The following is a 17,068-nucleotide window of genomic DNA, read 5'->3' on the forward strand; positions in this document are numbered from 1 at the left end:
AGCAAAATGGTGTCTCCAAAGAGAAGTTAAATCAACAGAGTATAAATTTCTGCTACTCTATATCAAATTAGCCCCCCCAAAGCCCTTGTTGTTATTTACTATGTGGCATGATACAAAACTGTATTAGGAAATATTTTCTGCAGAGGTAATGCGTGTTACTTATCAAGTGCAGACAATTATTATAAACAATGGTATGGCATTGTTGAGAAATGGACCGCAGAACCCAACAGGCCCTTTTTAGCTGTAATGCCCTGCCTCTCTGGCACTAAAATGAATGAAAAGTAATAACAGGACCTAAACAGAAAGTATTTTTTCCTATTTGCTTTTTTTATGTATATCTTATTGCTTCCCCCAACCTCCCCCTTTAGGGGAAAGAATTTAACCTAACCAAATTTTGTTAAATCTATTTGTCTTGACAAGAAAAAAATTACATAGAATGTTTTGTTGTCTTCAAAATTTTTTTTCTGAATAATGGCAGTAAGAGAACTACCACTGAATACAGAAAACCAGAAATTACTTATATTGAAACAGATATGGCACCTGTCTAAATAATGTGTTTTGTTTCAGAAGTGAATTATACAGTTAAAATAAATCACAAATATTGTCAAAGAAAGTCTGTAAATACCCAGGTGTGTCTTGCAATGTAATTCACAGGTAGATCAGCAGAAAATTTAGTGGTTCCTATAACTTCCCTTTTGTTTAGCTTTGGGAAAGTATGTTTCTGTTCTTTAACTGTTATTTTTCCACAGATTGCTGGGGCGGGGTGTACATTGTTTTTAATCCTGAATTTTGTTTTTTTACTTCGGAGTTCTACTATTGCTAAACCCTTGTACACAAAAGTTGTCTGACCATCTCTCTAGTCATGTTGGGAAGGACAGTCTGTGTGAGCCAAGGAGCTGAGACTGGACTCACTGACCTCTTTGGAGTCCAGGGAACTCAGTGTTAAACTCTTACTGAGAGTAAACCCTGAAATGTATATTGTATGGCCAGAGATGCAGTTAGTCGATACTTACAGGAAAGAATCAGAAAATTTAAAAGCCTCTTTAAATCAGTTATGGTCATGCCTTAGGTGGTTCAGTAAATTTAGCTTGTGACTATACAGTATGGGTTTCTCAAGGAAAACAGCCTAACAATATTGTAACCGCTGTACTATGCTAAATGTTTAATTAAGTTTTGTCCATTTTAGCCACACATAGCTGTAATAATTCCTGATTTTTTTTTTTATTTTAGTGATAAAGAACTTATTATAGTATTAGGCAAAATATGCTAATGATGACTTTGAACCCTCTGTAATTAGCACAGTGTGTGCAACTCATGGATGTCTCTGCAGATTATCAGATTAAGGAAATAATTTGCTAACACTGCCATGTGATCTCTTTTCAGCTGACTGCACAAGTCATTTAAGATTATTAGGTGTTAAATATACAAAAAACATGACATTGATCTTTCCAGTGGGTGGCAAGCAGAATATCTAATCTCTGCAGTTGTTTGAAGCTCTATTTCTAGGTTCCTTACAAAATTGCTTGCTTTGAATTTAAACAGACGTTACAAAGAAAACTTCTTTGAGCCGATCTCAATCTAAATAACGCAAAGCAGAACTCATTTTCTGACATCAATAAGCAGAAGTCTTTGGGATCATAAAAGGAAATAAGTCAACGTAATTTTACAATACTAGGCATTTATAAAATAAAGCCAGTCTGGCTAGCTCCTGTTGCCTAACTGTTTAGCACAGGTGGCTGCACAGCAGACCACAGAGTCTGTTATGACCCTACAGAGATGTGGAGCTGCACAAGAACTTTTACTACTCCTGTTTCACAGAGAATGGGACTGCCATAAGAACTAGAAACCTCTTCCAGTGCCCTCTGAAGTCACCGGGAATCTGAGTGGGCTTTTGGAGTAGTCCCTCTGCAATACCAAGAGTTATCATTTTTTGAGCAAGACATTGTCACCCAAACCAGTTCAACACAGTTCTTCCCCTGGGGAGCCCACAGGAAGGAGCTGAGGTTAGATTCTCCTTGTTGGCATTTTCTTCATCAGTGAGAAAATCTTTCCCTATGTGCATCCATAATGCTTACATTTTTTTAAACCTGGCCTTGAGTCAAGTTCCCTTAATTAATTATTTAAATATAAATATGTACATAATGCTTTAAATGAAAATATTTACATTTTACACAAAAAATGTCATGCTGCAGAGGATTATTGAGCAGTGGCAATTGCTCTGCTTCGTTAAATGTGTCTTTGAAACATGCTAACTTAGAAAAATGTTAATATTTGGATGCATGTTGGTTAACAGCAGACTGCAGAAATGAAACTGATAGTACAAAGTGGGGATATGAAGATAAATCTGAATTGCTGACATAGGAGGGATCCCAGAGTGGTAGCTCTCTTCCTCCAGAGGAAACTCCCATCACCTGGGAGTATCAGCAGGCAGAGAGATTTGGACCTTCTAGGACTTTTTTTTTTGTCTGATGATATCCTCATGCAGTTTATTACAGAAGAATTTTGTTCTTGTATTCAAAACAGGGTGGAGGGGAGAAACTTTTCCAATAACAGTAGTAACACAGCCATTTTTCATCCAAGATAAGACAGAGGAATAGCTACAACTTTAATAAGTCACAAGAAAAATGTCAATGCAATTGAAATTTTCTCCCGGCACCACAGCAACAGCAAATGCACAACAAGCAATGCCAGTGAACACAGGGAGCAGCTTAATCTACCCAGCAGATCTGTACTCCAGATCAAGTTGAAGTATGGACATAAAACTTTGGAATAACTGGGCAACCCCACAAGTGAAAGTGTTGGCACCATGTGATGGTACCCATGCTAGCTGACCTCTATTGTTTTTGCAGAAGTTGCGAGTTTTAGTTTTGTATGAGTTATGGCTGACCTGCTTCTATGGCACTGGAGAAACAACTGCAGTAAATACAAAGATAATTACCATTCCTTTCCATCAGAGAGCAAAATTATGGCCCCTTGCACAGACCCCTTCACCTGCTTATTTCCTATTCAACAGCTACCACGAAAATTGATAGACAGTGAGATGCCAAAAGCAGAGTTGCAAGAGGCACTCCAACACCACCTTTGAGCTGAGCTGTTCACAGTCAGAAATGGTTTGCTAAATAGCGAAAAAATATGGTAACTATCAACTATTCCAGATTATACAGGAAAAATGGTATTAATTATGTTGAAAGTGTAGTGCAGGACAAAAGACAAACAAATCCCCCACAAAAGCAGGTTGTGCCTTGTCTACTATTATTTTTAGCACAGCTACACGTGGGCTCACAAGCACTCCCTGCCAGCTTTCTTCTGTTCATACCTGTGCCCAGCAATGCCCTTCAGAGCGGAGCTAGGTCAAGACTCACGATTTCTGAAAAGGCTGTCCTAGAAATGTACTGCACTCCAATATGATTCTCCTTTATGGAAAATGCGATCACTGAGTATAGTTGGAAGTAGTTAATCTGCTGACTCTCTTTCAAATTCAGCCCTCTTGTATGCAATTATGATCACAATTTGTTCTTAGATGTCCTTTTTTTTTTTTTCTTTTTCTCTAATTAAAACTGTCCTTGGTGGAAATTGCTTCATTGCACAATACTCCAGGCAAAGGAGCAAGTTCCCTTCTCCACAGGCATTTAACTGACATTCAAGCACAGGCCCCAGATCCTGGACACTAGTCAAGGAACATTTGTTATAAATTACAGATGGGGATGCAAAGGTGGAGCAACACCACGCTTGCCCTGTCCTGGTCCTGCATCCAACACTGTGTTAAGATGTTTTTGCAGCTGTGTTTGCTCAAGAGACCACAGGAACAGATGAGGGATGCCCTTGCTACAGCTTTCCTCTCCCAGCCGCTTCCCCAGATAAGTCACAGAGTGGGGTTTCACCACGCTGTTACAGAAGATCCTGGCAAAGACCCACTGGCAAAAGGCCACACTGCACTGGTAAAACTAACAGGACTAACTTACAGTCCCTCAGTTGCCTGTGGTTTTAATACAGAAAGCTGCCTATGGTTTTAATACAGAAGTAATTTGTAAGTATAACAATACAGGTAAAAAATATCCTTGTTTATATCCTACGATGTGCCATTAGTTTGCTGTAAGATCTGGAAGAAGGTATATGGCCACTATGTTTGAGTCAGTGACATTCTCAGACATAAAAGGCAATCAATATGCACAAAGGGATAATAATTAGCAGAGCTTCCTAGAAAAAAAATGAAGGAAATCTCAATGAAACGTACCTGTGATGTGTATTCTGCTTCCAGACAACGCCAATTCTCTTATATATCACATACGATATATAAACTTATATATAGACGTAGTATATTCAAAGAATACTGCAACAAACTATCAAAAGATATTTAAACTCTGACCTTGAAGTGCTTCTCTAAATGGGAGATAAAGGACATGATCTTTTGTAGGCATGAATTTGCATAGGTTCATGGCGGTATGTGTCAGAAGACTGTCTTCCCTAAAACCTTTAATACAATGTGCAAAGTTGGAATAGGGAAGATCTATGAAAACATACATTAAATTAACCTTTTGATAGCCATCTGATTTCTTACCAGCAGTGATTCATTCTGGGACAGATTTTAATATCAGTTATACCAAAACAAATCCAGAGTGACCCCATTAAGTTAATTCCTCTATAATATTTATGCCTCAATAATTGTGGTTAGACTCATGAATCTATTTCCTTGCCTGTGGGACCAGATCTTTGACAGGTATAAATTGGTGTTGCTCCATGAAGCCAGCATAACTACGCCGATTTAAACCAGTTAACAATCCAGCCCATGACATTAACAACTAGCAAATGGTTTTAGGACCAACAGCCAGCTGTCTAGACTTCTGGGCTACAAATATGACATGGGCTTTTTACAGTGATGATGTTTCCTTTAATAGGAGATAAATTAGTTGTGGGTCCCTTTTCTATTCTGAAGTAGTATAGGCATCACACACAAATTCTGAAGCAGGATAAATTAAGTCAGGTTCCTGGAGAGAGCTATAATTTAAATGAAAGTCTTTGAGTCATGACAAATATACTCTTCAACTAGCACTCATCTATTCAGGCAGAATAGGAACCAGGGAAAGAAAGTTCAAAAGGCCCTAGTACATAATACCTGACTTCAGAGAATGTGCATCTGAGCAAGGAAACATGCTTAGACTGAAAGCCACCAGTGGTACCAGATCTAGGACTGATCTCTGCAGTCCTACCTGGCGTTTTCTACTGGCCAGTCAAGGTTAGAGAAATACTAGCAGCAAAATTAGCGGAAGAAAGGTCAGTATCTCTTGTCCCCCCCAGTGTCAAAATACGTATGTGGAAATAGCCTTCTTAACTGAGAGCCCTGAAAACCATCGGGGCTCTGCAAACACAGCTCTCACAAGCAAGAGGTGGGAATCTGCAACAGAAATTTAGCAATTCCCATCACGCTGCATGAACCAGCATAAAAGCCAGCTCACACTCTTACAGCTGCTTCCCAGAGCAAGAGTTGCCCAGTTACGCAGGAGCAGGCAGGACTCTGAGTTAGTGAGAAGCAGGAGCACTTAGAGGAATATCACCTTCTATCACATACTCACATTTCTACATTTCTGATGAGATTGACAATCTGTGGCTACAAACATGAACCAAAGCTTCTGCTAAAGTCTCCCAACCAAAATGTAAAATTACAAGTTGCATTAAAACAATCCAAACTTGTATTTCTAGTTCTTGGCTCAGCAGTTTATCTAACAGAACTTGTGCAGTGTATCTCTCGCGTTTCCTTATTAGTTTCTCAATCCTTTGCTCACATTATATGTGCCCCTTTTAGAGGACAGTGCCAGGTAACAACTCTAATCTTCTAAATGTATCTCTGGATTTAGGATCAATAACTCCTGTGGTATCTGGAGACAGGCACATCCAGCTGAGGAGAATGAGAACTGACAGCTGAAAAGCAGATGCAACTCACAACGCTGACATGGCCCCTCTCCTTCTCAAAGCCCAGCCTCATGCAAGAATTAAACAAAGAGCACAAGTTCAATATTCAAATTATTTCAGCTTGAATAATTTAGGCCAGCATTTTCAAGGCCCTCTAGGGGTGAGATGCCTATTTCCCATTAAAATAAATTAAGTAAAATTAATTTTAATGGGAATTGGGTATCCAAATCCCCCAGAAAGCTTTAAAAATCTAAACCTCAATTGTTATTAGAAACCCAAGTAAGAAATTAGGGCTATTCATGTTCCCAAAGAAGTCAAGAGGAGTTTTGTAGCGACATCAATATGCACATGATTTTTTTCTAAAATGCCTTTTTTTTCCTTTTCCTTCTGGATACGACTCAGTTAACATCAGGGATGACATTAAATTCTTCCTATAACCAGTGCTCTCTTAGTTCCTTTCCTCCCAGGTCTAATTCTGTGTTTATATTTTTTCTATTCAATACAGGGAATAGGGATGTATTTGTGTTTTACTGGGATTGCTTTACTTTGCCTCTTTAGGTACAGTTACAATTTTTAATGTATTCAAATGCCACTCCAAGTAACTTTCTCATTCCATGTAATACTTATTTGGGTTTATCCTTCATGAAACAAATGGTGAGGCTTTCCACCCATGTAAAATGCTGTTGCTACCGCAGAGTCCACATAAGACCCCTGATCCCACTGGATCCATATCTGTTTCCATCAGCAGAGTATCCATTCCTACAATTTTACATTGTGGCATTCTGTTTCTCTAGGCCATTTTCCCCAGCTTTAATAGTGAAGAAATTAACACACTAAATTATTCTGAGCTACCAAGTCACTAAGAAAACCCTACATTGTTGTCAGCCTTAGGTGGAAACAAGCCAAATTCTCTTTGACGCCAGTGGAGAGACAGTGTCTACGTATGGTTGGTTACTGGGCTTGGTGCTTCATAACTTGCCCTGGAGCAAAGCAGAAATGACCCCACTGAAAACATGAGTCTTCACCCAATGCTTGTTTTCATAAGATCCCTTGGGGACAGAGACAATGAACGACACAACCAGTGGTCCTCTTTCAGTGAGCATCAGGCTCCCGGAGTGGCTGCAATCACTCTGTGTTCACTGGGGTTATTCCTAATTTGCAGCACCCATACCAGAAAGAAAAGCAGCCCATAGGCCATACTCAAATTAGAGATTAATATCCAATGCCAATCGAAGTGGCAGGTCTCAGTTTCCTCAGCCTCTGGAAAAAGGAGTGCTTGGACACAGCTCTTAACAGCTCGCTCCATCTCTGGTACAGTTACTACCAGGGCTCTCACTCACTAGTCAAAGCAATTATGCTGTCCAAAATCACCTAATTCCAAGGCATTTTTAAGCGTAAGTAACTGAAGTATTTTCCATGGAAGGACAACTTTTCTTTTGTATTAACGTACATAAATGCAAAATAATAACACTAATCTTTCTTCCTCTTGGATATCATTGGTGTCTTAGTAAGTGGATGTATTGTATTATGTTTCTGGACCTTGAACTTTATAACCCTTCCTTTCTACATCATTACATCTTGTTTAAATGAATATATTTCAAACATCTTCCTCCTTTGTTTTGTTCTTCCCATATTAGTAAAAAAGATCTTCGGCATGCAGTGCGGCATACATCCTTCCAACAATGCATCAGCTCAGATTAATGCATTGTAATGTCATTATTAATTCAGTTCTACATGGTCATTTTTCATGTTCTGTTGAAGACAAAAGCAAACAAACAAAAATACAATTCATTCCACACTGTCATCCCTTTGTCCTGACCAGAACAACTCGATCGTGTTGAAGAAGGCATGAACCATATCAACCAAGACATGAAGGAGGCCGAGAAAAATTTAAAAGATTTAGGGAAATGCTGTGGCCTTTTCATATGTCCTTGTAACAAGTAGGTACTGGGTACCGGCTCTGCTATGTGGTGTCCAGTTTTTTGTCACAGTGAATGTCTGAAGTTTTTGTCTTTTTTTTCTTTGTCCTTTTCCATCTGCTTCATTCTGTGGGGATAAAATACTTGTGTTTAATCAGAACAACTGGAACGCATCGAAGAGGGAATGGACCAAATCAATAAGGACATGAAAGAAGCAGAAAAGAATTTGACGGACCTAGGAAAATTCTGTGGTCTTTGTGTCTGTCCATGTAACAAGTAGGTGCTGCCTGCCTCATCTCTTTGAGCACTTAAGGCTGATCCCAAAGGCCTTGTGAAGCTCATCCTTGCTAGGCACATGGACAGGATGAGCATGTGGCATGCAGAAAGAACGATTCTGGTTCAAATGCATTCATCTCATAGCATAGACAACTGACTGGGAATTACTGTAGATGCATTAAAATCAGGCATACTGCAGTGAAAGCTTCACTGTCGACACCTTTTAATGGTAAAAGTTTCAACATTTTACACAAAGTGTACCAAGTGGTTCCATTTTCCAGCAAACAAAAACACTGGGGCTACCTTATTCCTGGAGACCCTAAATTTTGAAACATATTTTCACAAACAAGTTTAATAAACAAAACAAAACAGCTGAAAAAATGCAGATCTCATAATAAACATTGCTTAAAATTATGGATGAAAATCACAGTTTTTTCATTGTACAACAGAAATAGTCTTTGATGAGATCTTGAAAGAGACATGATGTTCACAATTGGAACCCAGCTTGAAATGGTTTTCATCCTGCCATAGGCAACAAATTTGAGAAAAGCTGAACACACCAAATTTCTCTCATTTGGGTAGCACGTACACTAAGCAGAAATGTTGAAATGCATTGAATTTGCTTGCATGCCATCACACTTGAACGAAACCGTCCTCCAAGTAATGCAAAGCTTGTTTTAAATGCCAAATGAAAACGTGATGTGTGGTTATGCGGGTGTAGGAAATTGGGGACAAAGTGCACCAACCAGAAGCCCTTGAGGAATGGCAAATCCAGCATGCAGTGAGTAGGCATGCAACCAGGTTACAGTGAAAACAGTCATAAATGGTTGGCCGGAGATTGTGCAGGAAACAAAGCAGAGTGCTGTGGTTCTGTAGTATTATACTCCCTTTCTGCGTGGCACAGATACTTTCTTCGCAGCCAGGGTCCGATCCTACCATGATTATCAAGACCAAAGGAAGGAGAGCTGTCATAGAATTCAATGGGTATTTTGCCAGAAATCCACCCGGTAGGACTGGGTTTCTGCCTTATCAGTCACCATTTATTTTGAAGTTAATTCCCTTGGGAAACAATGCAGATACCACCTCAGCCTTAAAAAAAAATCAATTTTGCTCCTGTGCACCAAGCCACAAATACTTTGCAGGGGTAAATATTTTTCCCAGAATATGTGTATTATTGCCTTGGTGTGCACAATGGGAGAGAAGCAAGAAGGAATGGAAAGAGCTACACACACATACAGCCTTTGTCAGTAGGACTGCATGCAATTGGTATCAGCTCCGATACAGGCTTTAGCCCTGCTGTCCTGCACCAGAGGACCCAGCGCAGAAGAGCTGCAGGTACAAGAGTATGGAGCAGAAACTTTACATCTCCCGCACTCTAAAAGCTGTTGCAACTTAAAGAGGAACACTGTCCTGTCTTGCTCCTGCTGGAGAAACCTGGCATGACGCCTACATCAAAAGCTCACCCTTGAAGTACAAAAAATTCCAATGTATTTTGCAGGAATAGTCAGTTTTTAGAGCAGCTTTGATATGCTGTACTGTAGGAAAGGCTGCTCAGAACTGACAGCCAGGCCTGTGGCATAGATTGGGTTAGCACCTGACATGTGGCCTTATAACATTTACCACTTCACTATGATCGCAGTATCATGAAACCAACAGATGCAAGAACAGAAAGATACTGCATTTGATGTGGAGGACATTTAAACTTGCCTCCTCCCTGCTTCAAGGCAGTATTCTGACCTTTGCAGTCTGCAGCCAGATTTCATAAACTGGCATTGCTAATCTGCCACTGTGTTCAGAAACAGGGTATGGATGAACAGTGCTTTTAGAGACTGTTCCCTGAATCACTATCCCAGGACTCAAAAGGTAGGAATAAGATGATATTCTGAGAAGTGGAGTGTAGGACAAAGAGAAATCCATACAGTTCTAGGCATCAGTATCACCATGATCTCCTAATGCATACTTCTGGCTGGTGGTAGATTAATGGCATATGTTTTAAAAAGATTAACCATTTCACGCATAACTATACTCTGATATACAGAGTAAATACAATTCTGTGAGCCTTACCAAAATGTAAGGCTTGATCCTACATTCTTAGGAGACCCAAAATGTCCATGGCATGAAACTTTGACCAGACTGCATTCAAAAGGACAACTGCTATTGACCATGAGCAGAGCCAGACTCCACCTGTTGACTTTAATGGGAAGTCCACAAGGAAACAGAGATCAAGTTCTGGGTGTATAAAATCATTCACCTCAAACACAGAGACTGTCTCACTCTCAAAGTTGCATAGGTCTAAAGAACAGGCAAAACCTGTAAATGTATGTGCAGCAAGAGAACTACTTTCACTCATTCCTACAAAAGCCAAAGCTGATGTATAGTTTCAGAGAACTAAGAACAAACAAGCCAACTACCGTGTTTTCAAGTCTTCACAAACTTTAATAGGAAATAAGCAACAAAACAGATGAATAGGAATGATCCTCTTTTCATCAACATTTTAATTCTATATTGGAGCATGTAACATCTCTTCAGGCTCAATAGAAGCTGAGCTGCTTCAGGGGGCATGGAGAGAACATAACGCCAGAGATAGGTTTGTTGTGTCCTCTCCCAAGTCCCCCAGAAGCATGTTCAGTTTCTCCCACAAAATCCAAGCCACAGGGCTGTTTATATGACTGATTGGAGCTGACCGAAGAACAGGGAAACCACGGAGATTTGCAGTTCCCACCAGCTTTGTTGGAAACTGCTCCGTTTCCGGAACAATATCAAGATCTTACACCTACAGACTCCAAGCACTCACATTCTCCTGTTAAAGTGTTCACTCTCATCTAACAACTCCAATGACACCAACCCTAAATATGCTGCACATGCTAATCTGCCACTGAACGTATGCCTGGATTTTAATTTTCTATCCATGGCAGCTCAGTCAAAAATGGCTCTCTGAAAGTTAATGTAACTGTCGTAAACAACAAATATAACAAGTTGCTAGGCTATTTTAAAGTCCTGTGGTTTAAAGCTCCTGAAGGAAGTGATGATCCATTTTTGCCTGTGTCTTGCTTATTGTGAAGGCTGTTACTGCTGATGCATTAAGAGTATGATGAACTATTGGGGCAACTGTGCTTAGTGAGAATGCTTCACTTCTTATTCATGCCTGTAGCTGGTGCATGAAGAAAAATGTAGAAAAATTTCCCTTTCTGATGCTAGATTGCTTGTATCTTTTCTTTTCTCCTGCACTCATTTCACTTCTGCCTTTTACTTTTTGTCTCTGTGGACAAAGGTTTGTACATCAACTGTCGATGTATGATTACTATTTTCAAGTACCGATATATTATTTGAAAAATTCAATGAACCCTATGAATTTTATGATAAAAGCATCCCCAAATCACCTTGGGAAAGGTTAGTGGCTTTAAATGCCTATTATGCCACATACATGTTAAAAATATCAACAGAAGTCCAATCTTCTGCATGGTAAAATGTTAAAATCTCGCCAAATCCTTTTTTCTCTAAGAGGGTGTGTTGCTGTGATGTGATGTACACACTATACTTGGCAGTTCTGTTTTTATGTTTGTCTGCCAGTATGTTCTCTGTGTTTGATGTCAAAACATATGTGTCACTGAAATGAAACAATGTTTTCTACTTATCTGTATTTCTTCTCCTCTTCTTTTTTCTTTTCCTTTTTTTTTTTTTCCTTCTTTCTGGAAACTAAGTCAACATCCAAAAACCTGTGTGCAGTGTTGTAGACTTGACAATTGCAATCCACCCTATTGGAAACAAAACCTCTGACCATCACAGTTGTTGTGGCAGTAAAGAAAAAAAAAAAACAAAACCCAAACCCCTCCTTTTATTCAGGGTTATGATATATCGGTATACAATCAATGACCCTCTATCTGAAAACTCATTTGCTTGATGCAGCTTTTAGCTTGGAGAAGAGTTTTGCATTTGTCCTTGTCCACTTGATGCTTTGTTACTCATCATCTTTTTTGCCTAGGCTTAAATCAAGTGATGCTTACAAAAAAGCCTGGGGCAATAATCAGGATGGCGTTGTAGCCAGCCAGCCTGCACGTGTCGTAGATGAACGGGAGCAGATGGCCATCAGTGGTGGCTTTATCCGCAGGTGAGCCTTTTTATCCGCTGTTTTCTCTCTATTCTCCTTGTCACTGATATATTTAGATTTCTTCCATATGGTCATGAGTTCTGTGACGCTCATTAACTCCTTCAGTGGTGCTGCGAAACACGATGGAGCCAGTGTTTTCCACCAAGTGGTAGGTGCTCAGATTTAGGTTGACGACAATTAAGACAGGTAGTAAAGGCTTACTGTGTCCACTGACTTCCCTTGGCCCTGTGGGTGCTTGCCTGTGCTAGTGCAAAGGACGGCTATGTCACCAGAAATCCTGGAAGTAAGGGTCTTAACCCTGAGAACCAGAAGATGCTTGAAAATGTGGCCCTAAAGCATCCTCCTTGAGATTGCCCAGATTTGGGCAATAACAAAATAGAAATAATATCTATGTATTTACTTCACAGCACCAACATGAGGTTGCAGACCGTCATGGCCAGTCGGCACTGTCCTCTGCACTCCAGCTCCCCAGCGTGAACAATGCACTTTTCCTGGGGGCCTTATTATGGGTCTCATTAATGATGTTTGTCAAATGCCTCAGAAATGAAGTGTCAGATAAATACTAGTTAATCATTATAATGTCTCAAGATATGTAGTGCTCATTATCCATCCTTGCCAGAAGATGTACCAAAGCATCCAGCACCCCTTCTTCTCTTTTCAAAAAGAAAAAAGCCTCAGGCTCCCTGCCAAAGCACTGAGCTAAGCGCAGAACTTGAAGCACACTTATCTAGAGGTATACTGCTTCCCTGCTTGTGGCTATGCAGAAAACCTCACTGAACAGGGAATGATGCCCTACTCCTCAGCTGCTGTAAAGCCACAACTGTGGAGAAACATTGATGGTTTAGTGGCAACCCCTGTGCACTCAAATGAAAGCCGGTTTGAAACACACAGCTATACTAATGGCAACCAAACTGCAAACTTTCAGCAATACATAGGGATCCAGCAATAAGTACGTACTGATTACAGTGCTTATAGAGCATGTATTTAGATGACAATGTTATCAGCTGAATGGATAAAGGCATACCAGTAGGCAAAGCTTTGATCTCTGAAGATTAAGGACACTGGATTAATAAGTAATTATCTTTCCAAAAACTATTATCCACTTATTTTTTTGGCTGCTGTGATAAAGGGAAATCAGTGTGATGGAAACAATGCTGTCATGCAATCTGGAGTGTGGGATGGAGTTGCCATTTAAGTTTGCTGGGTCTGCCATTCACTTTTTTTTTTTATTTCTGGATGGCAGCCCCACCAAAACGAAGGCTGGGGCACGATAACAGAATAGCAGTGAAGGAAGTTACGCTACACCGTAATCATTCTGCAAACAGCCTGTAGCACCCTTTTGGCACTTACATGAACACAAATTGCACAAAAGGCTCAAAGTAGTGATTTTCTGAGTGGGACCCATAGATCTTGCCTTTCCCAGTGTCAGTCACTACATGCCTCTCCAGTAACTGGAGCATTGAACTGGGCCTTAGCTCAAGTGTGAGTTTTTTCTTCTAAAAACCAAGCAAGTTAAAAAGACTGTGCTAAGAATGAGGGACAAAGGATCTTTACTGAAGCCAGTAAATCTGAGAGAAGCTGCTTCTGTCATTTACCAGAAACACATTTAATTAAATAGGATGTTAGGTCAGGATTTGCACAGCTGAAGCAGCTCTTCCCCAATATTTCAGTGAGCCCCAAGAGTACGAGAACTGGACAGTATCCATTAGTTATGTGTAGTTCAAGGAGGGGAACAGGTATAGCTTCAACTCCACCACCCTCCAGCATTTCCCATGTACTCTAACAACACACAAGTCCAAACAGAGCACCCTTCCATTTGTCTTTTGAGGAGGACCACCACTAGCAGAGAGGTGCATTATGTAGTACAGACAAGCTCAGATAGCAATACTTCTAGGAACAGCAGACATGAGCAGTATAAACAGAGCAGTGATGAACCCAGACAATTAATCCCCACAACCAAAAAATAAGCACGTAATGTTTTTCAGGCTAGCTACTTATTAATCCCTTTTCTTCAAAGCTGAGCACAGCAGCATGCTCCTCAGGTGACAAGCGAAGGAGGATGCAGGGGAGATTGCAGGTGAATCAGAGTTTCAGGGTAAACCTCCTCTGTCTCTGCTTTGAATAATTGGGTTTTTTGCTCCCAGGGTAACAAACGATGCCCGGGAAAATGAAATGGATGAGAACCTCGAGCAGGTCAGCGGCATCATTGGCAACTTACGTCACATGGCCCTGGACATGGGCAACGAGATCGACACACAGAATCGCCAGATTGACAGGATCATGGAGAAGGTAAGAGATGACATTTCTAAGAGGACCCCAAAAGAGGCTGTTTTCCCTTCTGCAAGCACAGGATGTGCATACTGCAGTTTTTCTTCAGCTTGGAGAAGGACAAGGGACAGAAATAGCTGGTAGGGCTCCTCTCTCTTCTCCCTCTAAATCATTGGGCCACAGAAGCGCTTGCTGCTGTGGATCTTCAGTAACCTTCAGCGCACATTGCGCTGAACCCACAGTGTTGGGTTTGCAAGACAACAGCTGGCAAAGGGACCCCTTAGCACAAATCAAGTCTCCTTCTGCAACAGCTTTGAGAAAGGTGAAGTGCCCTGAACTGTGCAGCACCGTGAGGTTTGGGTCTGAATGCCCTGGCACTTCCTGGCAAGCTTTAAGCTTTCCTGGACTTCCCTTGGAAATGCCATGAGCGATTGAGAATTGGATCACCTGCTTGGAGGGCTAGTCCCAAAAAGGGGATAGGGATTTATTAAGCAAGGCTTTGCTGTATGGTGACAGTGCAGCCAGTCTTGTGCTGCCTGCTTATAACCACATTAGGACAGAGATCTACCAGCTCTCTCAGCGGTGTGGTGGTGGTATATATGTATGTAAAAATAACTGAGGTTCAGCATTACTGTTGCAAAATCACCATCTAAAAAGGCAGAGAGCACCATTCCAGTGCCAGACCTGCATTGCAGATTTCTGAAGCAGATAGCAGTACCCTCCAAACCCGGCTGGGAACTCACTGCCATCCTCAGATCCCAAGATCTGCAAGCCATCTGCATTCATACTGGCAGAGCTCCAGGCACAGGCACAGCCAGGCTGAAGTGACATAAGAGGCTAGATCTTCATCTGGTGTAAAATCAATACAACAGTTGACTTCAGCTGAGGTTTACACAACCTGAGGATCTAACCCAAGGACTTATGTGTGCTGCTTAGAGTTAATGCTGACCTTAAATGGTAGAGCTTGTACTCTTGAGCCTTTTTACACGTGCAAGCCTTCTCACACGAGCAGGATGCCCATGACTATTTTTCATGTCAATTAACTACATCAGAGCCTAGTGAAAAAATTAAAGAAAATACTGCACTGAGGGAATCACTCAGATATTTTTGCTTATTGAAGTTTGATTCCAGAGAGAACTGGGTAAAGTATACATTGTCTTAAAGGTGGGAAGTTCATCTCTGACAGAGAGACAGTCACATAACACAGCAGAGCACATGGCTTTGTGTCAGTCAAAAGTTTTGTTTTATACAGCTGCATCTGTTAGTTTGACTGTATTGGCAAATGCACAGGATTACTGTGATGCCATTCTGCAGCATTTCATACTTCTGGAAAAAATAGGAGCATGGAGGGGAAGGATTTACCGCTGTGACTCATATGAAAAGGACTATAGAGCAGTACCTCTATCCACATTGTGAGAAGAGACTGGAAGATTATACAGCCTACATCATAACTACCTTTAAATAAGAAGTCTAGGACATATGTTATTTTCTCAGAGCAAGTATGAGGACATGCACTATTACATGTTACCAGCTACCCTACTCATGACATACCAGAGTGGCAGGAGACATGTCCTGTGGATGGAAATCTGCTGCGTCCTATCCATGCCTGCAGGATACTCTCGCAAACTACAGCAAGCCTAACAAGTCACTGTTCTCCTATCAGTTCAGGCTTGCAAACATCTGGATTTTGAAAACATTGACCAGGCCCTTTGTGCCCGTGAAGCTCGTGGGCCAAATCTCTAGGCATTGCATGCTGAGAGCAGTTGGCTAACTGAGGGACTGGCCTTCCATATCTATGTGGTCTTCTTACAGAGCTAGGCATTTCATAGAGCAGTAGAAAAACAACATTGCAAGCTAATGTGATTCATTAAATCCAGCCTCACAGGCAGGCCTTGTCAGGCAGAGCCCTTGGCTAAATAACGGTGACACATTCCTGAAAGATTGACTTGTAGTGTACACAGAGTAGTCATCATGAAAACAGCACAGAACCAAGACAATCTTCAGTCTTAGTGAAAATCTGCTAAATTTCTCAGAATAAGGACACACAGTAATGGGATACTAGAAAAAGAAACACAATATATTAGGAAAACCCTCTATAAAATTATAGACAGAAATGGTGGTTAGCCAGATAATACTGAAACTGCAAATGCACACACATCCATTTTGCAATGAAATAGGTCAATAGACCATCATCCCTAGCTGGCGGTGGGCATACAGCATTGCTGGAGTTGTTTTCTTTTCCTGACCAGCTGGAGCCCTGTACTTTTGATCAATTATGATCATTAGAAAGACCCTTGGCTGGCACATTTTGCAAAAGCTGGGGTGTGTCACAAAGCTAACCCAAATGCTTCTAAAGCATTCTTGTTAAACTGGATGCATGCATCCAAACCCAAGCAATCTCATAATGCAGAGATGTAATCTGATCTACCCACAGTAATCAGGATAGCAATGAATAAAAGCCTTTATCCTTCCCTCAGATCAGAAAGAAAGGGACAAAAACTAAAATGACAACGTGATAAGTAGGTCAAATAGCTCAGACATCATCACCAGAAGACCCTGGCCCTAAAATGAGCCATAAACAGAAGGCTGG

At 40.8% G+C, this 17,068-nt stretch overlaps 1 protein-coding gene across 2 annotated transcripts in view; it reads left to right on the plus strand.

The window, feature by feature from the left end:
• The window catches only part of SNAP25 (synaptosome associated protein 25), a 67,024-nt gene that overhangs the window by 46,690 nt on the left and 3,266 nt on the right, over window positions 1–17,068 (plus strand). Inside the window, exons 5-7 of one of the 2 annotated variants that reach the window (XM_075035460.1) lie at window positions 7,730–7,847; window positions 12,085–12,210; window positions 14,355–14,499. In XM_075035460.1, the coding sequence (XP_074891561.1) occupies window positions 7,730–7,847; window positions 12,085–12,210; window positions 14,355–14,499 (389 nt within the window). Of the gene's footprint in view, window positions 1–7,729; window positions 7,848–7,984; window positions 8,103–12,084; window positions 12,211–14,354; window positions 14,500–17,068 lie in introns of both variants that reach the window. The other variant, XM_075035459.1, reaches the window with a different exon arrangement.

Source organism: Buteo buteo, chromosome 9 (genome assembly GCF_964188355.1).
Source record: "Buteo buteo chromosome 9, bButBut1.hap1.1, whole genome shotgun sequence".
Lineage (NCBI taxonomy): Eukaryota > Metazoa > Chordata > Aves > Accipitriformes > Accipitridae > Buteo > Buteo buteo.